Genomic DNA, 27,696 nt, shown 5'->3' on the forward strand with positions numbered 1-27,696 from the left:
AATGGTCGATGACATCTTTTGTAACCTTAATTCATATGATTGTAACACATTTTTCTACATGTTGACTTGATACGCATTGAATGAATATAAACACATTTTACTTTATCCTACCTTCGAAAAGATTGACATTCATCCCCATCCCCGGGTTTCTCCACATCATCAACATCATCGCTTTCTACACCCAGCTGTATGCAAGGCTGTAACTCAGATCATCAGGGACTCTGTTTACCGCACTCTCCCCCTTTTACCCTTTGTCGTGAGTTGCCTTTGCATATTTCTTTGAAAAAAAACAGTGTTGCTTGGTATTTGAAAATGAATGAAAAGAAGCGAGCAATTTCAATGATGTGGATAGATATCCATTGTGGCATAAAAAAGTCCAACAGGCAACGTCGTTTGTTATAGATCGACATGTCATGTATAAGATCAGAATTCTCGGAAGAATGATCATGCCTTCAATGATCATCCGAATATGTAGCGTGGCATAGAAAAGGGAGGTGGTGGGGGAATCGGAACATGATAACTAATGCCGATTTTTCCCATCTTTGGTGATATTCCGATCCATATATTAGGAACGATCATGCATATCAATGACAGCGAATCACAACCGATGATGCCATGTTGTCTTACAATACCTACATTAGGCGCAATCTACCATCATATCTTGGGACTTTTTAAAGTGGGAATAAGATTTTTATCCATGCCATCATCCTGCTAAACTAACTACCGGTACTACAGTATATTCTTTTTTGTCAAGTAGTCGAAACGCTTGAATGTGTAGCCAACAAACGCCAAATCCTTTTGTGCATTCACTGTATCCGTGTGGTCCACTAAATATTCATCATCCCATGTTAGCTCATTGCTCCATCACCTCATCCTTCTCGTAATCTTTACCTTGCATCATGCTGGTATCTACAGCCTCGGGAACAGCCTCGAGCTCTTCGGTTGGGAAATGGCTGGTATCGGTAATGCTAGTAAGCTGTGGTACGTAGGGAGAAGGTTCAGATCGCAAAGTAGCCCAATTGACACCAGCAAAGAATGGATGTGCTTTGATCTCTTCGGCACCATTCCGGCCCAAACGATATTCAGAATCACAGACCAATCTAAAGCAATCACATATACATGAGCTTGAGCTTGATCATCTCTCCCTCGATACCCGCTCTCATCACGCATTTACCTCCGAATCAAGTCCTCAGCTTCACGGCTTAGTGGCTGGTCATCTGGGAAAATGAGAGTCTCACGCCAATTCATAATCTTGCGATAGGTATCATGAGGATGATCGGAACAAAATGGTGGATAGCCGCATAAGCATTCAAACATAATGGTACCAAGCGACCACCAATCACAGTCTTGGCCATAGCCCTTTTGTAAAAAGATCTCGGGTGCAATGTAATCAGGTGTGCCCACTGTTGAATACGCCATGCCTCTCCTATTCTTTTTCCATGTTGCGATCTTTTCCTTGGTCGTCAGATGGATACTCTCGGTCCCACTCGTATTTTGTGCACCCTCAAAGAGTCGCTGATAGTATTGTGAATGATGCGTCTTATGAAAACCTGTCGATAGGCCAAAGTCGGATAACTTGATGTGTCCTCCTTGATCAATCAATATGTTGTCAGGCTTGATATCCCTATCAAAAACATGATTAAGCGATCACCTTTTTCATGCTAACTCCCGCCTATGAACTTACCGATGAATAAAACCAAGCTTGTGTACCGCTTCCAATGCCAATACAATCTCGGCCATGTAAAATCGTGTCACAGGCTCACTGAATGTGTCGTACTTGATCAACATGGTCATCAAATCACCACCGGGTAAAAACTCCATGATAAGATACAGGTACTGAGAATCTTGAAATGAAAAGTACAGCTGGGTCACCCAAGGAGAATCGGATTCAGCCAATACATCACGCTCAGCTTTAACATGGGCAAGCTATAAAAAAGACCCTTTAGCCTCTTACACATGATCACCTCGTCTCTCACATACGCTCTTTTACCTGATCCTTTTTCATCATTTCGGATTTACGTAAAGTCTTCATTGCATAAATCTTGCCGGTATCACATGCTTGTACCAATCGAACCTGTCAAATAGTGCGTAAGACGCTGAGGGTATTCATCCAAGGAGAATGGGAAAAGACCACCCACACAAAAGACTTGCCTCGCCGAATGCACCTTTGCCAATCACTTTGACAGTGATGAAGTCATCCAATCCAAGCCGTGTACGTTGCAATCGTAGATACTGTGATTCTTTACGTCCCAAAGATTGAAGTTGTCGATTCTTCTTTTCTTGGCTACATTGCTCGTCTTGTAATCGTTTCTCCACATCCAATCGCCTTATCACGTGAATATGAAAAAGTCAACCAACCATTATGAAGAAACCCACATATACATATATACACACTACCTTTGTTTACGTTCAATAGCTTGTTGCAACGACACCTTGTAGTTGTGTTCAAGTCGTAGCTTGGCAGCAGATGCACGATCGAGAGCACTTCGTGGAAACCCTTCTGTCGATCGGACAAATGGAACCTCGGGATGCTGTGTCATGTCGAGTGAGGAAGAGGATGAGTTGAAGGGAGAAGAAGATTGCATAAGGAGTTCAAGAATAACCAAGGGCTGTCGACAAGGGGTTGGTGGTAGTAATAGCAGTAGTTGTAGAAGAAGAAAGGGAATACGTTGCCCAAGATAGTGTAATAAATGTCGCTAGATGGTGTCCAAGCTAAAAACGATGGCTGAATGCGAAGCTAATGCGAGAATGGCAGTTGTTCCAAGAGACGTAGTATCGTATGTCGAACAAGGACTGGAGGACGAAAGGAGGGGTGGAGAGAACTAGAGAAAAAAGAAGCACGGCCCAGACGACGACGCCTTATGGCGGACTCGCTGAATTAGCCGGTTACACTTGTATGTGAATCCTCTTATTCAATAATGCATGCAATTACGTGCGTGTTAATGATTTCGATAATTCTAGATGGGGTATCTCATTAAAAAGTCTACGTAAAGCAATGGATGTGATGTGTGTAACTAGGATGCCACTTGTTGCTGCTGCTGCTTCAAAGCCTGTTGTTGACGATGCTTTTGCCGCCATGTCTCTCCTTTGAGTTTCACAGTGATGAAAGCGGATGAAGATGCAAATAGCAAAGCACCGCAAAATGTATACAATGGACCTGGTCCCATGGAATAAGCCATATCGGATGACATCAGTGTTCCAATACCACATAAGATGTATCGTACAAGGTTATTGCAGGCTACAAAGAGACCACAGCATCAATTGCATGCTTTTCATTTTTGTCTTTTGGTCAATCTTACCCATAACGGATGCTACATTATTGCGATAGCTATCCATAAGGTAAGCTGTGATGATGGTGTTGGGTGGACCAAGACAAAGACCAACTATGGCAAATAACAAGTTATTAATAGAATGAAGAAGATCGCTCGTCAATTATACTTACGGATACCGGTGCATAACAAGCCAAAGCCATAAGGCACGTTCTTTTCTACGCACCAACCGAATGCCGTGAAAGCTAATAGCAACCCTACCATGGCACCATACAGCACCACCCCACCAATACGTAGCTCTGGATACGGCGACTTGCTGATTTCCTTCAACATTGTAACACGACGCATATACAACCTGTCAGAGTAACGACCACCAACAAGGCTCCCAATAATGAATCCACCTGCTAAGGGCAAGTAAAATAAGCCCACTGTACCCGAATCAAATCCATATTGGTTGTTGTAAATGCGAGTGAAATTGCTGTTCAACAAGTAAAACCCAAAGAAGCTAGAGTGATGCCTCCTGAATTAGCGTTACCAAGTCAACAAAGAATGCATGTATATGTTACTTGCAGTATGCCGAGAAACAGGACCACCAGGGAAACGTTTGGATATCGCATGAAATTTAAGGCAGCAATTGGGTTCATGAAACGATGGCGCCAATGGTTGTCGTTGCTCTTTGTTTGTTGTTCTGACATTGTTTTCTCGGAACTTGAGTCGAATGAGGAGAGCTCTTTTTTGACATAGCGAGTTTCGGGAAGGAAAACGATAATCGCGATCCATACCACAAAGCACAAAATGGCGAGAAACCAAAAGATACTCTGCCATCCAAGGTACTCATTAAGGTAACCTCCAAACAGTGTGCCTAATGCAGGTCCTACATTTTGCAGTGATCAACATGGTGGCGTTGCCATATTAACACCACCTTTCGCATCTCACGAGGAACATTGATCTACCTGCTAAAGGTCCCATTTGAAATATAGAAAAGGCTCTTCCTCGTTCATTTGGATTCGTAATATCACCAATGGTACCAGCACCCAACGAAAGCATCTATGTATCGCCATCATCATCGTATTGTGAGATGCATAATGCATAAGTAGGGGGGTTGATTTACTTACAGATGATGCACCCACAGCACTCACGGTTCGAAAGATAATGAACATGGTCACATTGACAGATACAGCGCAGCAAACCATACCCACAATGGCGATCAAGAATGAAATAATGTATATAGGCCGCTTTCCAAATTTGTCAGCAAAGGTCGCCCAGATCAAAGGAAACAAGCCAAGGCAGAAAATAAAGACCGATATTGATGCATTTATGGTGGTGTCGTTTGTGCCAAAGTAGGATTGCATTTCCAAGATGGCTGGAAACTATGCATGGAGTTGTGTTAGCCTAATGTATGCTGTTGACGCGTGATCGCACGATAAACATAACAATGACGCACATAGATGTTTGTTGCACAGGGTGTACTATTAGAAAAAGAGAGCGGGTTAGTAACGAGGATGGGACATGGAATAAGAAAAAGACCGTACATGAAGGCTGCTAGCGCAACAATTAAGACGATGGTGTACCTTTTAGGCCGTGGCCAATCTCTTGGGTCGATGTCAGAGGATGGTCTTCCCAGCAGGAAGCGTCTACATAGAGATATCGATTGCACATTTTTCTCTTTTTCAGGAGGAGGAGGAGTAGCATCGTTGTTGGATATTGTGATTTGCAGGTCGCTGCCAGAAGAGTTATGCTGTTGTTTACTGATCATTGATAAAGTAGACATGTTTTAAAAAACAAACAACGCAAGTTGATCGACTAGAAGCCGTCCCTGTGATTTAAATAGTGGATGCATGAACGGGGAAAATGACCAAGATGGGTGCTCAAACAGAACACCCCGTCACCCCTAGGGAGTTATGTCTTTCCTTGTGACAAAAGACCTTTACAACGTAAACCAAAGCATATCCATTCTCACATTTCGACCTATGCGTCATACTGCTTGTTCCTATTCTTCTTTCGCTCACCCTGCCAAGTCAATTTTGACGAGATTTGCAACGTGGAAAAGGTATATTTACACATCACGCTCGTTCGCTGTGGCAACAGAAAATCTATGCTTGTTGATTTAGCTCAGGGTTGCTAGGTATCAATGTTGTTGCTATGGTAATAATTGTGATGCCATTGAGAGAGATCGATTGTGGATGTCATCAACGCTGCTGGTGGATTGGCACGCCTAGCACGTGCTCTAGCGAGATTACATCGTTGACGGGTTCTAAAAAACTGTGACCTTATTGCTAACCACGTTCTGGACGATGTGATAATGTGGTCATTGTGCAAGCGGCTCTTGAATAGGCAGCAACGTAAATGGGTATTATCCTTACTAGCCATCATGTAATCAGCCATGAGACTACCAATGAATCAATCAAAGATTGCGTACCCCTTTCAATGTTGAAGCAGCCTCATCATCCATGTAATAAATTATGTCACAAGCTCAATGGTGAATGAACGCGGCTTATGGTTGCAGGTAATCAAGATCATGTTGTTAGGTGTCGAACCCTTAGTTGCCTAGGCAATCATTGCCATGCCAACACACGTACCATATAATGTCTTTTGTTTGATAATGCATGCAATTACGTGCGTGTTTATGATTACAATGCAACATAATTCTATGATGGTATCTCATTAAGATGCAAATAAAAGGGGGTTACAAAAAATGATGGATGCGTATAACTAAGATGCCTCTTGCTGCTTTTTCAATGCCTTTTGTTGGTTATGCTTTTGCCTCCACGTCTCTCCTCTTAGCTTCACGATGATAAATAGTGCTGAGGATACAAACAACAATGCACCGCAAAATGTATACAGTGGACCTGATCCCATAGAATAAGCCATATCGGATGACACCAGCGTCCCAATACCAGCTAGGATATACCGTACGAAGTTGTTGCAGGCTATAAAGTCATCATGATTTGAGTGCTGTTGGCTCTCTGTTTCGCTCTGGGTTGTTCACTTTACCTATAACAGAGGCTCCATTTTCACGAAAGCAGTCGATAATGTAAGCTGGGAGAATGGTGTTGGGTGGACCAAGGCAAAGACCAACTATGAAAAATACCAAGTTGTTAATGATGGATCACAGTGTTGCTTGTTGCTGTCGTAAACACTTACTGATACCAGCGCATACCAAACCAAAGGCATAGTGTACATCCTTTTCAACGCACCATCCAAATGCAATGTAGGCTAGCAGCAATACGACCATGCAAGCATAAAGCAAGAAGCCGCCAATGCGTAATTCTGGATAGGGCGACTGGTTGATTTCCTTCAATTTGGCAGCACGACGCATATACAACCTGTCAGAGTAACGACCACCAACAAGGCTGCCAATAATGAAGCCACCTGCTAAGGGCAAGTAGAATAAGCCCACTGTGCCGGAGTCAAATCCATATTGATTGTTGTAGATGCGAGTGAAATTGCTGTTCAACAAGTAGTACACAAAGAATCTATTATAGAGTGGTACCCGAATTAGCATTACCAAGCCAACAAAGAACGCAATGTATGTTACTTGCAGTATGCCGAGAAACAGAACCGCTAGGGCAATATTGGGGTATTGCATGAAATTTAATGCAGCAATTGGGTTCATGAAACGATGGCGCCGATGGTTGTTGTTGCTCTTTGTTTGTTGTTCTGAGGTTGTTTTCTCGGAAGATGAGTCGGATGAGGAGAGCTCCTTTTTCATAGAGACATCGTAGCGGGTCTCGGGAAGGAAGATGATAATGGCGACCCATACCACAAAGCACAAAATGGTGAGAAACCAAAAGATGCTTTCCCATCCAAGACCTTCATTAAGGTAGCCACCAAAGATGGGTCCCAATGCTGGTCCTAAGAATATCACATTATCAGCATTATGATGTCAATATCATCATTCCCAACATTGACATACCTGCTAAAGGTCCCATCTGATATATAGAAAAGGCTCTTCCTCGTTCACTTGCACTTGTAATATCACCAATGGTTCCAGCACCCAATGAAAGCATCTATCAACATCATTTCCTTGTGAGATCCATGATTGCATTACAATGTTTGATTTACTTACAGATGATGCACCCACAGCACTCACTGCCCGAAATACAATGAACATGGTCACGTTTACAGATACAGCACAGCACACCATGCCAATGATGGCGATCAAGAATGAAATAATGTACATTGGTCGTCGTCCATATTTGTCACCGAAGGTAGCCCAAATCAAAGGAAACAAGGCAAGGCAAAAAACAAAGACTGATAATGATGCATTCATGACGGTATCAGTTGTATCAAAGTAGGATTGCATGTCTTGGATGGCTGGAAACTATGCATAGCGGCGAGTTAGCATACATGATTGATGATCCGTGATCGCCCGATAAACATAAAAACAATGACGCACATAGATGGCTGAAGCACAAGGTGCACTAGAAGAAAGAGAAGTAGAAGATCAATAACAAGAGTAAACATGTGAGGGGTGGTAGTAAGATACCATACGTGAAGGCGGATAGTGCAACAATTAATATAATGGTGTATTTCTTTGTCGGTGGCCAATCTCTTGGATCGACGTCGGAAGGTGGTTTTCCCTGCAGGAAGCGTCTCCACAATGAAATGGATTCCCCATTCTTCCCTTCATCATCATCGGGAGGAGGAACGTTGGTTATGGTGATTTGCAAGTCGCTGTCATCAACATCAGCATTATTTTGTTCGCAGCTCAAAGTAGTAGACATGTACAAAACAAAAGGCTGAAATTGCTGAGAAAATTGTTCCTGAGGTTTATATAGATGATGTATTGGGCTCGGGAAAACGAACAAGCAGATTGCTGAAACGGGAATTGTGGCAACTAATAGTCCTCTATGGAATTGTGTTTTTCCCTTGCGGCAGCAAAAAACCTCTGGCTAGCCTCTTTTTACATGTACTTGAGTAGCACCATCCTTGGCAATGAAAGCATGTCCATTCTTGCATTTCTACCTATCCATCCTTTTGGTTCCTTTTCTTCCAATCAAACATCATCATCACCATCCCAGCAGGTCGACATTGGCCAAGACATGAGAAAGACCTATGCAAATACCATATTTGTATGTCTCAGTACCTTGATTGCTAAATGTCCTTCGTATGTATAGAATCATCATACATTAGCTGGATGGGTGTCTCATCTTGCCATTGAGTAAGCGATAATCCATCATGGTGTGAACATGGCCGCATTTTGCATTACTAAGGTGTGAAAATGAGTACATAAAGCCTGCCCGATCCTCCTCCTCCCCCTTTCTACCAAGCTATCTCATCCTATTACCAGTTCTTTCAATACCCTTCACTATGCAATTCCCTTCTGCGCAGTATTTCCTATTGTCGATTCCAGAGCCCCATGTGCTGCTCATCACCATCAATCGTCCAAAGCAATTCAATGCACTGAATCCCGATGCAAACTGGGAATTGAATAGACTGCTCGATTGGGCCGAAGACACGGATGACATTTGGTGTATTGTGGTATGTTCTTTTGAGAGGTCTTGTGAAGAAAAAAGAAAGAGGTATTGATAAGGGGGAATGACATGACTACTGGCAGATCACGGGTGCTGGCGGAAAAGCGTTTTGTGCTGGAATGGATCTTGTCAACTGGAACAAGGAGAGAAAGAGTGGTTCAGATGGTCAAGGTACCGAGAGTCACATGCCACCCACTGGCTTTGGAGGTCTTAGCAACAGGGCCTTGGCTCGCAAACCTGTGATTGCTGCTGTCAATGGCTATGCACTTGGTAAGCGGTCCTATTCATGCATGCAGCATCATGGTGCATTACTGACGACTCCCAAAAATAGGTGGTGGCACTGAAATGGTCATGGCCTGTAACATTGTGGTGGCAACCAAGAAATCAAAGTTTGGGTTACCTGAAGGTGGGTATCGATGCATGGTTGCCATGGATACGATGAGATGCTGATGCCATTTGGGGGGAGGTTAGTTAAACGTGGTGTCACCATTGCTGCTGGTGGATTGGCACGCCTAGCACGTGCTGTCAGTTATCAAACTGTGAGCGAGATTGCATTGACGGGTCGACATTTCACTGCCGAGGAATTCAAAAACTATGGTCTTGTTAACCAAGTCGTGGATGACAATGTGGATATTGTGCAAGCTGCTCTCGAATGGGCAAAGAAGATTGTAGCAAAGTAAGATCATACATGTATAACACGCGATGCCCCTTATACTAATCATCATCCCATGTAGTTCTCCAGATGCAGTATTTATTACAAAGTATGGTATTATGCTTGCTCTCGAACGTGGATCTATGTTTGATGCTACCCAAGAATGGATGGAATCGGATGAAGCAATTGCCTGGCGCAATGGTGATAACTTGACAGAAGGTTTAGCTGCATTTGCTGGCAAAAGAGCACCCGTATGGAAAAACCCTGCACGTGTCATTCATCGCAACAACAAGAGCAAATTGTAAATTGTAGTAATAAACGTCGTCTTTTATATGTCATGATGATATCTCAAAAGCTTCCTCGTCGTTGCAAGTGTTCTTGAGCCGATGTACGAAAGGGGTATCCAGCACTCTACAATACATACACGCACATCCCTTAGTCCATTGTACAAGGATAAATATAGACACACTATCCATCCATCACATGACAACCACCCACTTACACGCTGTGCTTCGATATCGGCTATCCGCTCTAGTGGAATAAAGATGACCAAGTACGACGCGCCAATGGCAATCAATGCATACAAAGCACTTGTCTTTGAATAAACAAGGCGGAGGTGTGTAAGCCGCAATGCAAAACAGAAACAGTGACCCCATCGTGCAATACCTCCTGATGCGACAAGTCGAATAGTCCGTAAGATGCTGTAAGGTAACCTAACCAAAAGGCAAGAATGACGCCGGCAAGAATGCGCATACGCTAATAATGAGCAGTTGCCACCGAAATGTACGCCATGCAAGTCTTTGATAGAGGTGATACGTTTTTTGAGCGTATGTAATAAATAAGGATATCGAAAAGAGCCGCGTCGATCTGTAATGTAAATCCTGACGCATCACGCGCCGACTCAATATCATGCTAAGCATCGAATTCCTGTGATACCATCATTGAATCAAATCTTCTTTTATTTCTATTCCCAAGACGCATTCGTAATAAGACATAACCATTGTTCAAATGTGTATGTGGGGAGTTGGGTAGTAGATTGAAAGCGCGTATTGATGCTTGTCAACAGTCTAGTGGTCTTCTTTTCTTTGTGTGATCTCTACTTGAAAGCTGCAGCAATAGAGTAGCAGGTATGCAACCAACAATGACTAAAAGCTTATCGAGGTAATCCAAATCTCATTTGAGTATTCACCTATCAGAGGGCAAGAAGCCCTATGCTATCGACTTTGCTTTCTGAAACGACCACCCGCAGGGGTAACGTCTTGTTTCGTGGAATTTGGACATGGCATGTGATTGTAATGATAGCAGATGGATGTCGTCTTTGTTTGATAATGGATGTTGCCTCCTTGTCTATGTCAGGTCGTGATTTGATCAAGCATGGACAATCGCACCATGGCTCTTTGTGAAGGCGCCCCATCAACAATCTAGCATCCCATCACTGTTTTCAACAAGTATTTTATCACTCTTCGTGGTCACAGAAACACCCACGCCCACCATGCGGATATAAACAAGATGAATGTTGTCGCCCATCGTTTACTTCCATACATGTCTTTCTTTCCATCATATCACTCTTTCACTTCTTACAACTTCAAAGCCCTTGGTAAGTGCCATGGTGGATGATCCTCTTTGTGAGCGATCCATGTACTCATATACGTGGTGGCATTTAGCTTTTCATTGTCTTTGTTGTCATTGTGATTCTGGTTCTTTGAGTAAGGTGAAATCCGGATCATCTTGCTTCAAGAAGCACATACTCACATTGCTTCGATGTAGCCGCCTCTCGACATGCATATTGAAAGCTGGATTAGGTGGCACAGACTACTACAGCTCGTCATGATGGTGGTGGTATACGTCTTCCCTACGTCAAGAGCTTGATCAAACCGTGCCTGCCAATGGCATTCAACTTGGCACAGTGAATAATCCTTATCATGCAAGCCACTTTACAAATCCGTCCCTTCACTCGAAGATGCAACATTCAAGAAATAATGAGCAGCCTGAACGTGGACAAATGATCAATTGAAGGATCTTTAGCAAGAAAAAACTCTACCTGCAATTGGCCTTTGAACCCGCAAAGGATTAATCAAGATGGGCTGTGGCATTAAAAAATGATCGCGAATGATATCATGCATTTACTTCAACAAGCACATTGGAACAGTGACATCAACGCCGCATCCTCCAACAAAAATCAGCTATGTATATGCTCGCCCTGAGCACTCCATCTTTCTATGTTATGCCACTTCCGTTCATTCTCTATGCCTGTATCATTATCCTGCACCCATATTTATTTCTCTTCTACATTCTCCATTCTACAATCTCATAATAAACATCCTCCATAATACTATGCATAAATTCTCAATATACAGAGCAAGCTCGTTTATCATTAGCCATTGCAAAGAGCATTTTATTGACATAACATTACTACAACGATCTAATCACGTGATTATATAGGAATGCCAAAAGATGATACAACATGGGGGAGAACTCTTCACACACACACTCTCTCTCTGCATGAACAATGATTCGGACATCCGGCAAAACTACGAAGGCGGCGGGGAAGAAGCGATGTGTGGCTTGTTGGGATTGAATTGCCCTCGTTCTATTGCCTGGGCCCTTCTTTTGTGTCGCGTTTACCAAAAAGTCAACAACATGCACCACTGGAGACCCGCGTCAAGGACATTGGCGTGCTCATGGAATGGATTGACTCGCACACACATTGCACGTAGAGCTACAGCTATTTCAGCACGTTCGACCATTTCTCGCTCTTCTCCCAGCCATGCTCTCACCGCCACTCGTGCCATTTCACTAAAGAGCCTCTTCACGCCGTCAAAGTCAAAGAAACATGAGCAGCAGCAACAAGAGACATCAAAGGTCATGTTAGAACCTGACAACCTATTCCACATGTTATCAAAGTCGCCTATCGCTGAGCTGAAGGATCGAGCTGCTATTATCAACAAGTACGGTGTATGCCCTGTATGCGACACTCACGAGACACCAGAGCACAAGAAGCAACCCGTCTATGAATGCCCTGATTGCGGTTATCCAACGCATTGCAGTGAGGAGCATTATCATGAAGGCCATGAAGCCCACAAGGAGATTTGTCATATCTTGCGAGAACAAAATGAGGATGATCATGACTTGCGCTCTGGACGATCCATGGTGGAATTCGAGTTTCCCAGTAAGTTGAATGTGAATGTATTATGTATGGCATGGCATGCTCATTGTGATTGTGTAAAAAGGTGCACAAGGCTTCGATGAGACTGTCAACATGGCCAATTGGGACGTCTTTTTCTACACACGCAGCTTCCCATCTATGGATTCCGATCGATCAATGCGACATGTATCCAAGCTTTTGACTTATCCAATCACCATTGCTTCTGTACTCCATCAATCGTGTCCTTACAAGTTGGGTAAAGAAATCACGTCCGAGGGCATGCGTTCAATCTCAGGTAATGAAGAGGAGGACAATGGGGATTTAAACAACGTATGCATGTATTCATTGTATGTTACTTGTTTTAGCACTTCGTACCATTCTTTATCCAAGAAATGAAGTTGCCAAGGATGGTGTAAGCTTAGTACGCTCTGAGACCATCAATGTGTATATTGTGGGTGCACGTGCTGAAGCCTCTCTACCACCGTACATTTGGTTGCAACTTGCCTATTTGTTCCCGCACACGCCATTCCATATTCACATGGTGGGCCCTGATGCCCTATCACCATCTCAGCAACCCTACACCAAGTCATTGAATGAGCGTCTCATGTTCACTTACGACAACAGCATGTACCATGACTACCATGAAAAGATTGAAGAATTTGATCCCTATACCGATCTCTTTTTCTTGTTCTCCCCTGGTATTGGCCATCCATCAGCAAGAGAGGGCTGGAAGCAATCCATTCAAAAAGCATTGGAGACCAAATGTCCAATTTTCATTACCGGCTATGACCAAGCGGATGTGAGCACGGACGTGGCAGCTGTGGAAGAGGATTACCAAGGCGAATTTGATTGGGTGATGCGACCGACTGAAAACGTGTTCCGTAGCTTGAAGCGTGATGTGAACTTGATGGATGTACGACAAACCATCTTCGCCAACTGGGGTCTGTGGGGTATCCGTGGCAAGCGTTACGATGTCACGCACACACCAGAAGACGACGACGAATAGACTAGAGTTTTTCACGTGCTTACTCAATACGAGTGTGTAACCTAGATTCCCCAATCCTCGGCTTTCAACAACTTTTTTTTTTGTGTGAGCTTTTTCTACACTTTTGTTCTCTCTCTTCCTTCCTCGCTTCTTTTCTCCTCCCTTTTTTCTTTCTCGTCCTTTCATAATACATACACAACACGCACCGTTACATATTATACAGCAATATACAGCATCATGGGAAATAAACGAAAAGCATCTGCACTTCAGCAGCAACCTCGGTCAACAACAACCACAGCAGCGGCCAATAATGACTTGCTTTCCAAGAAGGAGGAACAAAAATCACAAGAGGTCCTGTTAGCCGATCAACCCTCCAGCAAAAAATGGCGCAATTGGTGGATACGCACGGTCACTACATTTATGATGATTGGTGCCTTTTTTACTATTCTCGCTTCAGGCCATTTGTGGGTGATTCTTATGACAATGACGATTCAAACCGTGGTATTTGGTGAAGTCATCTTGATCGCTCAAGGTCCAGCCAAAGAAAGACAAATGCGTTGGTACAAGACTATCAGTTGGTATGGAAACATCCTCCCACCCCCTTTCATCACCTCCCCACGATCTATGCACACGCGCACACGCACGCACACACACGCTATACCAATGGCGGTGGGGTTGAATGCATTGATCTCCTACTCATTGGCGGATCCTAATCTCTATATTTTTTTTTCCATCTCAGGTACTTTTTTGTCACCGCCATGTATTATCTGCATGGAGAATCCATCATTTACTACTTTCAACAAATCATCCTTGTCGATGCCTTCTTATTGCCTTTTGCAACCCATCATCGCTTCATCAGCTTTATGCTTTACGTCATTGGTATGCCCTTTCATAGTAAAACGAGGATGACGATGTATACTTACAATGGTTGTATCCTATAGGCTTTGTTTTCTTTGTGGGAAATCTACGAAAGGGTCTTTACAAGCGCCAATTCGCACAATTTGGATGGACACACATGGCCCTTATTCTCATTGTTGTTCAAAGCCATTTTATTGTAAACAACATCCTCGAGGGGTTGATCTGGTAAATATGCATCCATTCGGGAGTAAATGAGGAGAACCATGTCGCTGATAGATCTTTGTGTCGTGCTATCTTAGGTTTGTACTACCCGTGTCATTGGTCATTTGCAACGACATCTTTGCCTACGTGTGCGGTTTCTTTTGGGGCAGAACACAACTCATCCAACTTAGCCCAAAGAAAACAGTGGAAGGCTTTTTGGGAGCTTGGCTATGCACCATGGTGTTTGGATTTGCTGTAAGTAGGGTTCATGGTCATAGGGATGGATAGAGAGAGCACAATGGGTTGATTAACATGTGGATGAATGTATTTGTAGTGGGTGACCTTGCTTATGCAGTTTGACTATATGGTGTGCCCGGTCAAGGTAAGCTAATTTGGCAATGTGCGGGAGGAAAAGAGTAGAAAAAGGAAGGATGTTGTGCCTGATTGTTCTCTTTTTTTCTTGTCATGTGAAGGATTTGGGAACAACTGCATGGACTGCTGGCGTTTGTGAACACAAGAACCCCGTTTTCACTGCCGTCGCATATGATGTACCTGCAGTATTGTCTGATATTGCTGCTTCCTTGGTAAGTTGGATAGCATCCCTTACTCTGTGGGGTTTATAGATCGGGGTTGAAGTAAATGGTAGATCAGTGAGCCAACTCTAAAAATTCATTTCTAGAATGTAACCAAGATTTATATTGCACCAGTGCAATTACATACGTTGGTGATGGCTTGTTTTGCTTCATTGATTGCGCCTTTTGGTGGCTTCTTTGCCAGCGGTCTCAAGCGTGCATTCAATATCAAGGACTTCGGTCAAAGCATTCCTGGTCACGGAGGCATGACTGATCGTATGGATTGTCAATTCCTGATGGGCTTGTTTGCATCCATTTATTATCAAAGTTTTATCAAGGTAAAAATGTGTACCTCGGGATGCAAGATGATGGGAATAAAAAAGGGGTGGGGGAAAAGAAAAAGAGATGGAATCGGGAGCAGCGGTAAAAGAAAGGCAAAAGGGATGTTTGCTACACTACTATTACTATGTATCTGTACAACATAATAACCTCGTACATGTGTGTAGAACCATATCCATTCGGTTGGGGGAATCTTAGCCACGATCATTGGAAGTCTTACTTTGAATGAGCAATTGGAGCTTCTTGAACGGCAACTCACCTTCTTTGTGAACCAGGGTGTGTTGGATCCAAGCGTATTAGAGAAATGTGTGAGTAGCGCATTGACTGAAAATGCACGAGTCATCTTGGGACAATAAGCAAAACAAATAAAATGTAGCGCAGGACGCCCAATACCTTGTACAAAAGAAATAGCATGCATTACTTACATTGGATGGATGGGGGTGGTGTGAATGCAAAGGGCGGGCAGGTAAACCGTGTGTGAAACTAAGAGACAAGCCCAAATTCGGTTTGTATCACCCAAAAGTATCAACATGATTGTACATTATTCCACTGGTCTCTTTTGTTCCTCGTATTCTTTCCTCACGCTATTGTTGTGGTGCCCATTACAACTCCTGTTTACTCGTCGTCTCCTGAGCTATTGCCTGCTTATCGACTCAATCCCTCCTCTCGTCGAGATTCAAGCCCCCATTTTACTCCGATTCCTACATTACAACGTGTTCACTCGCTGCATCAACTGTTTCTTCTTGCCATTTCCCCATTCATTGACCATTTCGCGAGTCAACTCTTGTCGTCTTCAGTGTGAGAATACAGCATGAGCACGAACGACGTTATATGCAGAGTATGTGCACTCTACCCATACATATCTACCGACTCGTCCTCGCTCTCGTTTGAACAAGGTGCTATCATTGATGTATTAGCACAACTCGACTCTGGGTGGTGGGATGGCTGGTAATTCTTCAACCTCGTCAAAGGGTGTATCCATGGAAACAACTAACACATGGCAACAACATCATCATCATTAGGTGCAATGGAAAACGCGGGTGGTTTCCGAGCAATTATGTGCAAATCATTGAGACGAGTGGTAGTGGTGTTGATACGTTGCTGTCATCCAAGGTATTTAATTTGGGGAATTCATCCAACGGACCGAGACAAGTATATGCATTTCTGGTACGACTCCTAATTGGTATTATTACACGCCCTCCTCCCACCACATATATCAATTATCAAGGATACACAAAATTGGCATCGACACAGCAGAACTATGGATCCTTTATCCCAGCAACACCAACAACTACGACTCAGCTTAGCAGCATCGGAAACACCTTCAACATCACCGCCAGTCGACCAACGCTCCGATTGGATCCTTCAAACAACTGAAGATGGCTCTGAAGTTTACTACTACAACGTTGTCACCAAAGAAATGCGCTATTCCGTACCTCCTGACGATCCCATTAATTATGAAAAGAGCCCTTCCTTTTATGATCACCCACCTATCAGCAATGACAGCTTGCGATACAACGATTATGCAGCCTTTAGCGACTCTGAAGAATTCAACGATCGATTGGATGAAAGACCTATACGACCTGCTCGAGCTGCCAATCGTCTTGATCATCATCACCTTCATCATAACAACGCTGTTGAAAATCAAAGCTTATTAAGTGCGGGGACCACGACTTCGAGCTCTATCTCTTCACCTAGCATATACACATCAAAATCAGGCCCCGATGAACAGGTAACATGGTCCATTTAGCATCCATCTGTAACGTTTATTCATTGATTAATTTAATAGCTTCCGCCCAATTGGATCAGAAAATGGACACCCAAAGGACGAGAATATTATTGTAACGTGTTGACCGATGAAACAACTTGGACGTTGGACCATGTTGATCCACATACGGGGATGTTGATTGCACCTTCCTCTCCTCCACAACCACGGCTTACTACTACTACTACCACGGATGGACGTCTCAGCCTTGCTACCATGGGTGCACAAAACAGTAGCCTCTCATCCCTTGGCGTTGGCAGCAGCACGAGCTTTGATTTATCACCCTCTTGGAGCCATTTATCATCTCAAATTGCACAAGCAATCAAGACATTGAAGGGATCTGTCAAGCAAGGTCAAATTGGACTTTTTCGTGAAGATGCATTGATGGTCGTACAAGAAATTCGGCTCTTGTTGTATGTTGCCAATGCCGTTGACAAGGAGAGTTCACCCTATCTTAAAGCCAACAAGCAACTCAAGAACTATCATCGGGCATTGCTAGCTGCCTTAGCCAAGCTTGTGTTATCAGCCAAAGTGGCATCAGGGGCATGGGCACCTAGTGAGGCGATTGCAAAGCTTCAATTGGATGCGGATGAGGTGCTCATAGCTGTACGCAACTTTTTGACCATTGCTCAAGATATGCGAATCGAAGTACAAGAGAGCAAGCCCAAGTTGATTCATGAGAGTTCTCCCAATGCACGATGGCGTAGTGCTTCCAATGTGAGCGAATCGCGACCTGATACACTTACGACCTTGGTGGTGCTTGCCGACAATGTCCATGGAGCCATTTCATCGCTTTTGGATAGCGCACGTGAAGCCTTTTCGATCGCTGATGATGCCACGGTCCTATCAAAGATTCAAAACAGCACCCCGTTACTCGTGGCTCAATTCCGCAACTTGAGCAATACCACGAGCCAGTTTTTGAATTCCGTTGAGGATATCGAAATTGGACCACAACATTCAACACGCTTCTTGTCATCCAAGCAGAGCATTCATGATTCGATGGGACAGCTATTTATATCATCTCAGCATATCACCAATCAAGAGATATCAGCTGAAGAAGTGGTCGTCACCTTTGAACATATTGAATCTTTTGCTAAAACGATCGATACGGGTGTGCATGATATTTGCAACATTTGCCGTCAAGCATCCTTGGATCGAGCCACAAGCAACAATAGCAGCACTACACTGGTGGATAATAATAAGCCATTTCCAGCAGATTCTGCTCCGATCGGCGCTGGACGTCGACCTTCGCATGAATTTGCACGCCCACCACCACAAGCTACAGGTCGCACAAGTCGTTTGACAGATATTGATGAGGAACGCATGATGCAATCACAACAGCAGCCACCACCACAACAACATATACCAGGCATTCCAGAAAATTTTATGCCGCAACAACAACCTGCCACACCTCCTCCCAATAAGGATGCCAAACTTGCAAAGTTTTTTGGTGAAGATACCTTGGAAGCTTCACGTCGTCGTGACACCATTGCTAGTGCATCAGGTCTACAAAGTCCAAGTGTAGCATCATCAGGCATTTCACCAGGGCCACACACACACGATCGTGGGGACTATGGAAACGATTACAATCCCAATGAAATTGTTTTCAACATGGAAGGCAATGTCAAAGGTGGCACTGTCCGTGCGCTTGTGCAACGACTCACACAACATGATCAACTTGGTATGGTATACAAACATTGAATAATGGCAACATCATCATCTAATTCATATATCTCTCTATAGACTCCAAATTCAATACCACATTCCTTCTCACCTATCGATCCTTTTGCACCACTCAAGAACTATTCGATGAGCTTTTTCAACGCTATACACTTGTTCCACCGCCTGATTTGACGCAAGAGGAGCTTGTAAAGTGGCAAGAAAAGAAACTCAAACTTGTGCGTTTACGGTAAGTGCCATGGTTACAACCACGATCTTCAAATGCTAAGCCCACCTCCCTTGTGGATGATTTTAGTGTGTTTAATGTGATCAAATCATGGTTGGAGAAATACTACAATGAAGAAGAAGATCGACCCATGTTGCCCTTGCTGATGCAATTTACGGATACCATTGTACGAGAATCCATGCAATTTGGTGCTGAGCAATTGATCAAGCTTGTACGGAAACGCATGGATGCTGAGGATCCTGGGCAAATTCGCAAAATGACGCTCAATGTACGGCCCCAAGATATGCCTGCATCCATTTTACCCAAGAACATGAAACGCTTGCGATTCCTTGATATCGATCCACTGGAATTGGCACGTCAATTGACGGTGATGGATTTCAAGTTATACAGCCGTATCAAGCCTGTTGAATGCTTGGATAAGAATTGGGGCAAAGGAGACTCGGAGCATATTGCTGCCAATGTCAAGGCATCCATTGAGTACTCAAATCAAGTGACATCCTGGGTGACGGATTCCATTCTCAGCAAAGAAGAAGTCAAAAAGCGAGCTGGTGTTTTAAAGCATTGGATTTATGTAGCAGAGGTACACACACATACATTGTGATGCTAAGATCCGTTTATCTAATCCACTATGATAGAAATGCCGCTTGCTCAACAATTTCAACACATGCATGGCTATTCTTTCAGCCTTTGACAATAGTTCCATTGGACGCATGAAACGCACGTGGGAGGTAAATACATCCATTTCTACTCCCAGCAGCCATGTAACTTTTTGTTATCTTGTACATAGCTCATGGGAGCTCGCACGATCCAAACATTAGCGGGTATTCGACGATTGATGGGAGCCAACAAGAACTTTACCGAATACCGCGACATTATCCACAAGATCAATCCCCCTTGCATTCCTTTCCTCGGCATTTACCTCCAAGACTTGACATTCATTGAAGACGGCAACAGCAACTATTTGAAAAAATCAAAGCATCTAATCAATTTCGCAAAGCGTATGAAGACTGCGGAAGTGATTCGTGAGCTACAGCAGTATCAATCCACTCCTTATCTATTGCAAGCCGTTCCCGACATCCAAGCGTTTATCAAAACGCATTTACAATCGAGCAGAGATGAAGAGACGCTCTATAATTTGAGCTTGGATCTGGAACCTCGGTAAGCTTTACTTTTCTTTTGTCATGAACGAGGGAGATCACAAAAAACTCATCTATGTGTATGTATAGGGAACGGGATGAAGATACAATTGCACGACGACTGAAGGAATCAGGACTTTAAAAAAATGGCACACACTTTTGATTTCCTTTCCTCTCCTTTTCTTATCTTTTTCTCTCTCATTCACGGTCTTTTACTATTACAATTTGGAACGAATGTAGTGAATAAAATTACTTTATGGCCCTTCTCTTGTCTCTACAACACCATCATCATCATCGTCTTTGCATTCTAATATAAGGATCGAATGGATCAAGGTTCGGCAAACAGGGCACCTTCGGTTATTGGGATCATGCTGCGACTTCAAGATCAAGGCACACGAAGTACAAAGACATACATGTTGGCAAGGAACAAGGGCGGCAGACTTTAGCTCAGTGAGACAAATGATGCATTCGGGTCGATTGGCTGCTGCATTTTCGTTTTCAGCGTCCGGCATACCATAGAGTGGGGAATAGTACAGTGATTTACCATCCACCTATTATCCTCATCAATGTATGTCCCATCATCAACAATGAAAATCCACTTACCAAGAGCATTTGAGACCTTGCATGAACATGGCATTTATCATCCCCCATGATATCAATATCGATCAAGGTGACATGCTTCTGAGTATCCGCACACAGCTCGATTTGGATGGAATATCTCTTTTGGGTGGTGGTGGTGTTGGTAGGAAGAGGGTCGTTGTCGTTGTCGTTGTCTTGGATACCAGAATCGGATGACGACAACGACGACGTCGACGGGGCAACGTGTATCCGATGGTCATCAGACAAGCTAATTTCCAGTGCACCCTTGTTGTCGCCATCAGGACCATGAATTTCTGCTTGAATGATCTGGGCAAATTGTGCAGGAAGGGAAACCGAGCTTTAATTCATTGTGAACAAGAATAGTAACATTTTCAACATCCCATTTATGTGCAGTACTTACCATTTATCACTTGTAGTAGTAGTAGTAGTAGGAGAAGATGATGATGACAATGACATGATGCATGGTGCAAGGGTATCCACGATCCACTCGAGTCGCATGTTGATCACACGAATAGAACCCTTTCGGATATGGAATAATGCACGATAAGCAGTTGCATGATCCTAAGAAAGAAAAGGCTGGATCAATGATGATGTTATATAATCTTTACTGCTTCCCTCACCTTCACGTTAGCTTTGGACCATGACTGGAGTGTAGACTTTGGCAAGAGGTGATCACCAGCAGCAGCAGCAGCAGCAGTGAATAGCCAATCAGGAATGCGTAATGCAGGGCCATGGCCATGGACACCATTGTCCTCGCAAGTCGTTGTCGTCGTCTCTTGTTGTTGGCGATGTTGTAGCTCAACGGTGGTAGTGGTGGTATCTTGTGCACGAGATAAAAAAGTTCCCATAATACAAAAGCAGGTTGTGTGATGAGAAGGGACTTTGAATGAAATCACGCTGCATGCCTATTAATCAAAAGTACCATTGTCATATGTTCCACAATCCATCATCACCAGGCTTGTCAATCACTTGTACATAAGTACCCTTCTCCTCCTTTACGTCGACTCACGGACAAATAAATGGATGATGACGGGAAGATGCCGGCTCTCATTCTTTTATGCATTGCCAAACATGCAAATAATGCACGAGGTGAACCAAATCGGGTTATCACAGTGGGGTGGTGAAGGGAGGAGGTGGGGGAGTAGTACACAAGGAGGGAGGTAGGTATTGGTATGGTTTGTTTGAAGTAGCCTTCAATATTATTTAGTCCCAGAGGTTAAGCAGCATCCATTTCAGGTGTTACGCTTTCCATTTACTACTCAACCCACAAACTGCCCTCGGTCCCTTTTTCCTCTTTCTTTTTCTCTCTCTCACTCTCTCTCTCGTCTCTTTTTCTCTCTTGTCTCTTCCCTTCTCATTTCAACAGTCGCATTGTCCTCGTCTCACTCTTACTTGGTCATGGAATGTCTTGATGCCAAAATCCACAAACTCTATAACCTTTGGACTACCATGGGTATGCCAATGGACACAGTATCGATCACGGACCGACTTCAAGTATGCTTTTCTTTTACATACAACTTTTACACTACATGGATATACGCGACTCATCGAGCTATTTCAGTATGTGCTTGCAGAATTGGATCGACTCTTAGCGTACGAGGATCTACGACGACAATTGCTGTGTGCAGATATCGAGGATAGAATGGTACATAAAGTATGAATGAATGTAATGACGAGGAGGCTGACATAATATGATTACTTAGGCCAACATTGAAGCATCCTGCAGTATCCTTGGTGTTGCCCTGGAAAATGCGCTGACGTCCGAACTATGCAAAGATGTCGCCTTGTTTGACAACCAGCATCATTTACCGCTTCATTCAGACATTGGCCCGACATTTGCCAAACAAGAGGCTTTAATGGCATTGGATTCAAAATTAACCAGTGTAACTATCATCATTATATTGTATACATGCGTCAGAGGAATTACTAATCTCACTATTTATCGCCTCTTCATCTTCTTCGGGTATAGGAAATACATGAACGCCGCATCCATGTGAAAAAGTGGCTACGCCAGATCAACAAGCTCACAGCAGAGATGGATGAACCAAATCCATTTTCCCCTTACGAGGTAAGACATCAATCATACAGCCACTGATAGCCCATTATCCATAACATCATCTACTATATAGACCTATGAGAACGAATTGAGCTGGGCAACGGTGCAATCGGTAAGTCTTCCGAACAAAGGATGGGTTGGCTTTCTCTCTTTCCCCTTTCCACCCTCTCTTTTTTTTTTCCCTTCCCTCACCCCTTTTGCAACTCCTGATGTTTACGGTGGTGTATGTTTTTTGTAGATCAGCTGCGCCTTGCGTGATTTACTAGAGAAGCAGGTAAAAATCTATCGATGTTTCTTTACAATATAAGGTTTCAATCATAACAAACCATGTTGTTATTTTTAGTCAACCCGTCAACAAGCATTCGAGCCATCTGCAAGGATGATACACTTTTGCTGGACTATCTTGGATGTGGCGCCTAATCGAGATGACCCCATGGATATGGCACTCGTACGACTGTTTACAAAGGTCCCATTGGAAGTGGATCGAGAAAACCTGACACTGGTCGATTCAGCCGACAATGACACCACTTTATCTTACTACAACAACGTATTCAGGAAGGATAAAGATGGCATCAACTTGCGTTCAGCTGCCAATGTCGCCATCTTGGAGGCAAAAGCAAAGGAGCTTCAGGCTATCTATGATACACGACTTGCACTTTACAACAAATACGTCAAGAGCATCCGCACCATTTGGGAAGAGTTAAATGTACCCGACCATCAACGATGCACCATTGTACCATCATTAAGCAGCAAAAATCTCGAAAGGGTAAGGGTGACATGATAGCTATCAGCCACGTGTGTGTGTGTGTGTGTGTGTGCGTACACTCATTCCTCTTTCATCCATGTGGTGATTAGTTGCATCGCGAATTCGACAGGCTCAAGACCATTATTCGAGACAGAGCCGAGGATTACATTGACAAGGTATGTGGCTATTGTTGACATGTAATAGCAGGATGATGCTCAACCCTCTCTAAACAGTTTAGGGAGAAACTCGAGGACCTGTGGGATAAAGCACTCCTAACGCAAAGAGAACGAGCTGATTTTATCTCTCGACTACATGAGAAAGGTATGCTTGTTCATGTAAGGGATCAATGCATTGATAATACTCACATACAATGAACAGCTGACACCATGGACCAAGTACATCTTTTGGTGGATGAGCATATGAAGTACCTGCAACGTGTTCAGCCGAAAGCTATCCTCGTGGCCAAAATCATGAAACAACGAAACGACCTAATCCAGGTAGGTGATAGCACTTATTCCCCGCCTCTCCCACTTACAAGTATCTATGTAATAGGAAATGATCAACTTTGAAAAGAATGCATCAGATCCTAAGCGACTCTTTCAAGCTTCATTCCAATTGCTACAAGAAGAACGATGGCGTAACAGCTGTTTCCCGAACCTGCTACAATTGGATGATGCCTTATTTAAGGCTGTACGAGAATTCGAATATGTTTCAGGCAAACCATTCATCTATGGTCAACGTCGATATCTTGACACTTTGGTATGTTTCTTTTTTTGACTTTTCATCGAAAACGGTCATCTCACTCTTTATCTTTTAGCGTGATGAGATTGCGGATCGTGCTGCCAATCAAACATTCTTTGGTTTCTTAAAGTCGAGTGAAAAGAACGGCAAGAATGGGGATCGACGTGTCAAGCCATATATGGCCCGAACAGCGTCATCCACAACAACCATGAAACGACTCATGAAAGGCAACCCACCCTCACCTTCGTCTTCCAGCAAAACACGACGCTCAAAATCAAAAAATACCATTTCATCATCATCCCCTGCATCTTCATCGCATACCACCACCAACAAAACAACTCTACAACAGGAGAATCATCATGACGACAATGATACCCCTCCCAAAATGCCACCTACACCACCTGCAGAACTGTTGGCGTTTTCCTAATGAATGACACCTTTAGTGTGTCTCCATGTCGCATGAAGGCAACATTATCAAGTTGTTGGCAACAGCTCTATTTGAGGATGACCCACCACCTTCCCTTGGTATTATTCAAGTTAGCATTGCTGCACTTTTTATGACCTTTGGCTCTGGCGTCACTACTACACGATTCGCCTTTTGTATGGAGACACTATACTATCTTCATTTGGAGTTGACGCTTTAATTGGGAGAAGAATCTACTATTGCATATCTGTACGCTTAAGTACGCTTTCACTTTTAGATCATCTGCATCATCATGTAAAAAGTACTAGTATCTTTCATCATTTGGATCACAATAAAAACAACATTTGCATTGAAAGTCTCTTTTACCTTCTACGTTCTATGAAGCTATCTATATATAAGATCCCGTGATCGAAAGAATCCTGCAGCGCGTGATAAACGGCGAAGCTGAAATCCAATGTCAGTGTTGCTTGGTTTCACGCTTAATACTATTCTACCTTTCTTTGTCATCTCTTGTCAGCCATGGATGTCGTCAAAGCCGTTCAGCACTATGTGGAGAAAATGATCAGCGACGTGCCTGGCATGAAGGTGCTGCTCCTTGACACAATGACGGTAGGGACTTGCAAGTGGATTATGGGGGAGGGCAACTTGACGTAGACTGACATGTCATTTAGACGCCTATAGTATCTCTTGTCGCGACACAGTCCAACCTCTTGACAAAGGAATGCTACCTTATCGACCGCATTGACAACCGCAACCGAGAGAAAATGAAGCATCTCAAGTGCATTTGCTTCCTACGACCCACACCCGAGACACTGCGATACCTTATTGACGAGCTACGAGAACCAGCTTATGGAGACTATTACTTGTGTATGTGTGTCTACTACTACTACTACTACTATTGGCATGATGCATTAACCAAGGCATTATAGACTTTAGCAACACCGTGCACAAAGCCGATATCGAACGATTAGCCGAACTTGATGATCACGAGGTGGTCAGGGAAGTGCAGGTATGTATGTGTATGATGGATCTTCAAGGGTCAAAAGGGCATAATGGGAATGCTTATGGATGGAGGATAGGAATACTTTGGTGATTACCTTGCCATCAATCCAGATCTCTTTTCGTTGGGTATGGAAGCGGGTGACATTTTTGGTGATTCGGCTACCAGCTGGAACAGGGAAGCATTTGATCAATCGGTGCGAGGCATTTGTTCAGTACTCTTGAGCTTGAAAAAGAAGCCTGTCATTCGATATCAAGGAGCAAGTGCAATGGCAGCTGAACTTGCCAATGAAGTCCAGGCAAGCTAGGCATGATGTGGGATCATGGTTGTGGTCGACACGCTACTAATACGACGCATCATTTACAGAAACAAATCCAACGAGAAGGGCAATTGTTCGATTTTAGGCGACCTGATACCCCACCCATTCTTCTCATTATGGATCGCCGCAACGACCCTGTGACCCCTCTGCTGACACAATGGACTTATCAAGCGATGGTGCATGAATTGATTGGTATTCATCATGGGCGAGTGGACATGTCCAATGTCCCGGATGTGAGGAATGAGCTCAAGGTATTATCATTGTTTATGGTATCCAAGAGTCAAGTTTGCTTACACAAGAGTGTTTTAGGAAATTGTCTTGTCGCCTGATCAAGATCCATTCTTCAAAAAGTCCATGTACCTGAATCTCGGTGACTTGGGTGCCACTATCAAGCAATACGTGGATGAATATCAGACCAAGACCAAATCCAACATGAACATTGAAAGCATCGCCGATATGAAACGCTTTGTGGAGGATTACCCTGAATTCAGAAAGTTGTCCGGCAACGTATCCAAGCATGTGGCTCTAGTCAGTGCGTTGAGTAACCGTGTCTCTCAGGCGCATCTTCTCGAGATCAGTGAATTGGAACAAGGGTTGGCTTGTAATGAGAATCACAACAACGACCTTAGAGTAAGTGAAAATTTAATCCATATTGATTGTGTGTGTGTGTGTGTGTGTGTGAATCTCACGCGTGGGGATTGGATCAACTTAGAGCATACAACAAATGATTGAGAGGAGCGATATTTCAGAAGATGCAAAGATCCGCCTGGTGTTATTGTACACGCTACGATATGAACGCATGCAGAATAACAGCATCAAGACGTTGGTGGATTTACTTGATCGGGCAGGCATTAGTGAAAAGAAGAGTGCGGTATGGTTACATTGGCAACATTACTTTTCATTCTCTCATACACGCAAATCTTTTATAGTTGATCCCTGCTATCCTGATGTATGCCGGTTATCAGCAGCGACAAGATGATTTATTCTCCAATCAAACATTCCTCTCTCGTGGCAAAAGTGCACTCAAAGGATTGAAAGGCGTGGAAAACGTTTATACACAACACACACCATTGATCGGGGAGACATTGGATATGCTTATCAAAGCACGACTTCGAGATACGACCTACCCATACATTCCAGGGCAAGCACAAGCAGTACGTGAAAGGTAATGTCACGATCCTCGTATGTTCTAAGTGTGATGGAAGCTCATTGTTTATTGTTTTAGACCTCAAGACATCATTGTGTTTATCATCGGTGGCGCCACATTTGAAGAGGCACGTTACATTGCACAACTTAATGCCGCTACCCCAGGTGTACGGATTGTACTCGGTGGTACCACCATCCATAATTCTACCAGGTACATACATAGGACGGGCCACCTATACATACATGATTTGCTAATAGAAGCATTTGTAGCTTCATGAAACAATTGGATCGTATTGGTCAAGGTTATATGACACCATCACGTCGTGTATAAGATACAAAAAAACCATTGTACTTGTATTA

The 27,696-nt window shown here is 43.5% G+C and overlaps 12 protein-coding genes across 12 annotated transcripts; 7 read left to right on the forward strand and 5 right to left on the reverse strand.

Moving 5' to 3' along the window:
• Positions 1–729: 729 nt before the first annotated feature.
• O0I10_003834 (uncharacterized protein) lies at positions 730–2,585 on the reverse strand (the record flags this gene model as incomplete). The annotated part of the gene is made up of 7 exons (XM_058483901.1): positions 730–827; positions 892–1,100; positions 1,175–1,624; positions 1,685–1,926; positions 1,991–2,074; positions 2,152–2,326; positions 2,398–2,585. 7 exons carry the CDS (start codon positions 2,583–2,585, stop codon positions 730–732), a joined length of 1,446 nt encoding a protein of 481 aa, XP_058345290.1.
• Positions 2,586–3,014: 429 nt separating this feature from the next.
• O0I10_003835 (uncharacterized protein) lies at positions 3,015–5,040 on the reverse strand (the record flags this gene model as incomplete). The annotated part of the gene is made up of 8 exons (XM_058483902.1): positions 3,015–3,238; positions 3,300–3,383; positions 3,443–3,774; positions 3,840–4,143; positions 4,223–4,316; positions 4,385–4,639; positions 4,714–4,738; positions 4,802–5,040. The coding sequence occupies 8 exons, from the start codon at positions 5,038–5,040 to the stop codon at positions 3,015–3,017; spliced, it is 1,557 nt and encodes a 518-aa protein (XP_058345291.1).
• Positions 5,041–5,981: 941 nt separating this feature from the next.
• O0I10_003836 (uncharacterized protein) lies at positions 5,982–7,575 on the reverse strand (the record flags this gene model as incomplete). Its single annotated transcript, XM_058483903.1, has 6 exons — positions 5,982–6,199; positions 6,264–6,347; positions 6,414–6,745; positions 6,812–7,124; positions 7,186–7,279; positions 7,339–7,575. The coding sequence occupies 6 exons, from the start codon at positions 7,573–7,575 to the stop codon at positions 5,982–5,984; spliced, it is 1,278 nt and encodes a 425-aa protein (XP_058345292.1).
• Positions 7,576–7,693: 118 nt separating this feature from the next.
• Positions 7,694–7,996, reverse strand: O0I10_003837 (uncharacterized protein; the record flags this gene model as incomplete). Its single annotated transcript, XM_058483904.1, has 1 exon — positions 7,694–7,996. One exon carries the CDS (start codon positions 7,994–7,996, stop codon positions 7,694–7,696), a length of 303 nt encoding a protein of 100 aa, XP_058345293.1.
• Positions 7,997–8,582: 586 nt separating this feature from the next.
• On the forward strand, positions 8,583–9,703 carry O0I10_003838 (uncharacterized protein; the record flags this gene model as incomplete). Its single annotated transcript, XM_058483905.1, has 5 exons — positions 8,583–8,753; positions 8,830–9,016; positions 9,078–9,152; positions 9,218–9,422; positions 9,481–9,703. The coding sequence occupies 5 exons, from the start codon at positions 8,583–8,585 to the stop codon at positions 9,701–9,703; spliced, it is 861 nt and encodes a 286-aa protein (XP_058345294.1).
• Positions 9,704–12,038: 2,335 nt separating this feature from the next.
• Positions 12,039–13,549, forward strand: O0I10_003839 (uncharacterized protein; the record flags this gene model as incomplete). The annotated part of the gene is made up of 3 exons (XM_058483906.1): positions 12,039–12,567; positions 12,629–12,838; positions 12,909–13,549. 3 exons carry the CDS (start codon positions 12,039–12,041, stop codon positions 13,547–13,549), a joined length of 1,380 nt encoding a protein of 459 aa, XP_058345295.1.
• Positions 13,550–13,765: 216 nt separating this feature from the next.
• Positions 13,766–15,854, forward strand: O0I10_003840 (uncharacterized protein; the record flags this gene model as incomplete). The annotated part of the gene is made up of 8 exons (XM_058483907.1): positions 13,766–14,106; positions 14,268–14,407; positions 14,470–14,611; positions 14,686–14,842; positions 14,922–14,969; positions 15,061–15,171; positions 15,267–15,497; positions 15,666–15,854. The coding sequence occupies 8 exons, from the start codon at positions 13,766–13,768 to the stop codon at positions 15,852–15,854; spliced, it is 1,359 nt and encodes a 452-aa protein (XP_058345296.1).
• A 455-nt stretch (positions 15,855–16,309) lies between these two features.
• Positions 16,310–16,678, forward strand: O0I10_003841 (uncharacterized protein; the record flags this gene model as incomplete). The annotated part of the gene is made up of 3 exons (XM_058483908.1): positions 16,310–16,336; positions 16,416–16,446; positions 16,521–16,678. 3 exons carry the CDS (start codon positions 16,310–16,312, stop codon positions 16,676–16,678), a joined length of 216 nt encoding a protein of 71 aa, XP_058345297.1.
• Positions 16,679–16,759: 81 nt separating this feature from the next.
• Positions 16,760–20,447, forward strand: O0I10_003842 (uncharacterized protein; the record flags this gene model as incomplete). The annotated part of the gene is made up of 7 exons (XM_058483909.1): positions 16,760–17,230; positions 17,288–18,944; positions 19,007–19,172; positions 19,239–19,749; positions 19,805–19,897; positions 19,957–20,327; positions 20,396–20,447. The coding sequence occupies 7 exons, from the start codon at positions 16,760–16,762 to the stop codon at positions 20,445–20,447; spliced, it is 3,321 nt and encodes a 1,106-aa protein (XP_058345298.1).
• A 112-nt stretch (positions 20,448–20,559) lies between these two features.
• O0I10_003843 (uncharacterized protein) lies at positions 20,560–21,753 on the reverse strand (the record flags this gene model as incomplete). Its single annotated transcript, XM_058483910.1, has 4 exons — positions 20,560–20,856; positions 20,909–21,242; positions 21,306–21,466; positions 21,526–21,753. 4 exons carry the CDS (start codon positions 21,751–21,753, stop codon positions 20,560–20,562), a joined length of 1,020 nt encoding a protein of 339 aa, XP_058345299.1.
• Positions 21,754–22,303: 550 nt separating this feature from the next.
• Positions 22,304–24,874, forward strand: O0I10_003844 (uncharacterized protein; the record flags this gene model as incomplete). The annotated part of the gene is made up of 12 exons (XM_058483911.1): positions 22,304–22,399; positions 22,467–22,550; positions 22,609–22,788; positions 22,875–22,973; positions 23,035–23,073; positions 23,200–23,235; positions 23,305–23,727; positions 23,817–23,882; positions 23,940–24,027; positions 24,085–24,203; positions 24,259–24,465; positions 24,524–24,874. 12 exons carry the CDS (start codon positions 22,304–22,306, stop codon positions 24,872–24,874), a joined length of 1,788 nt encoding a protein of 595 aa, XP_058345300.1.
• A 516-nt stretch (positions 24,875–25,390) lies between these two features.
• Positions 25,391–27,667, forward strand: O0I10_003845 (uncharacterized protein; the record flags this gene model as incomplete). Its single annotated transcript, XM_058483912.1, has 10 exons — positions 25,391–25,480; positions 25,543–25,738; positions 25,801–25,880; positions 25,951–26,169; positions 26,238–26,441; positions 26,500–26,820; positions 26,903–27,061; positions 27,120–27,355; positions 27,416–27,547; positions 27,607–27,667. The coding sequence occupies 10 exons, from the start codon at positions 25,391–25,393 to the stop codon at positions 27,665–27,667; spliced, it is 1,698 nt and encodes a 565-aa protein (XP_058345301.1).
• Positions 27,668–27,696: the final 29 nt, after the last annotated feature.

Source organism: Lichtheimia ornata (assembly GCF_029851405.1).
Source record: "Lichtheimia ornata isolate CBS 291.66 chromosome Unknown scaffold00013, whole genome shotgun sequence".
NCBI lineage: Eukaryota > Fungi > Mucoromycota > Mucoromycetes > Mucorales > Lichtheimiaceae > Lichtheimia > Lichtheimia ornata.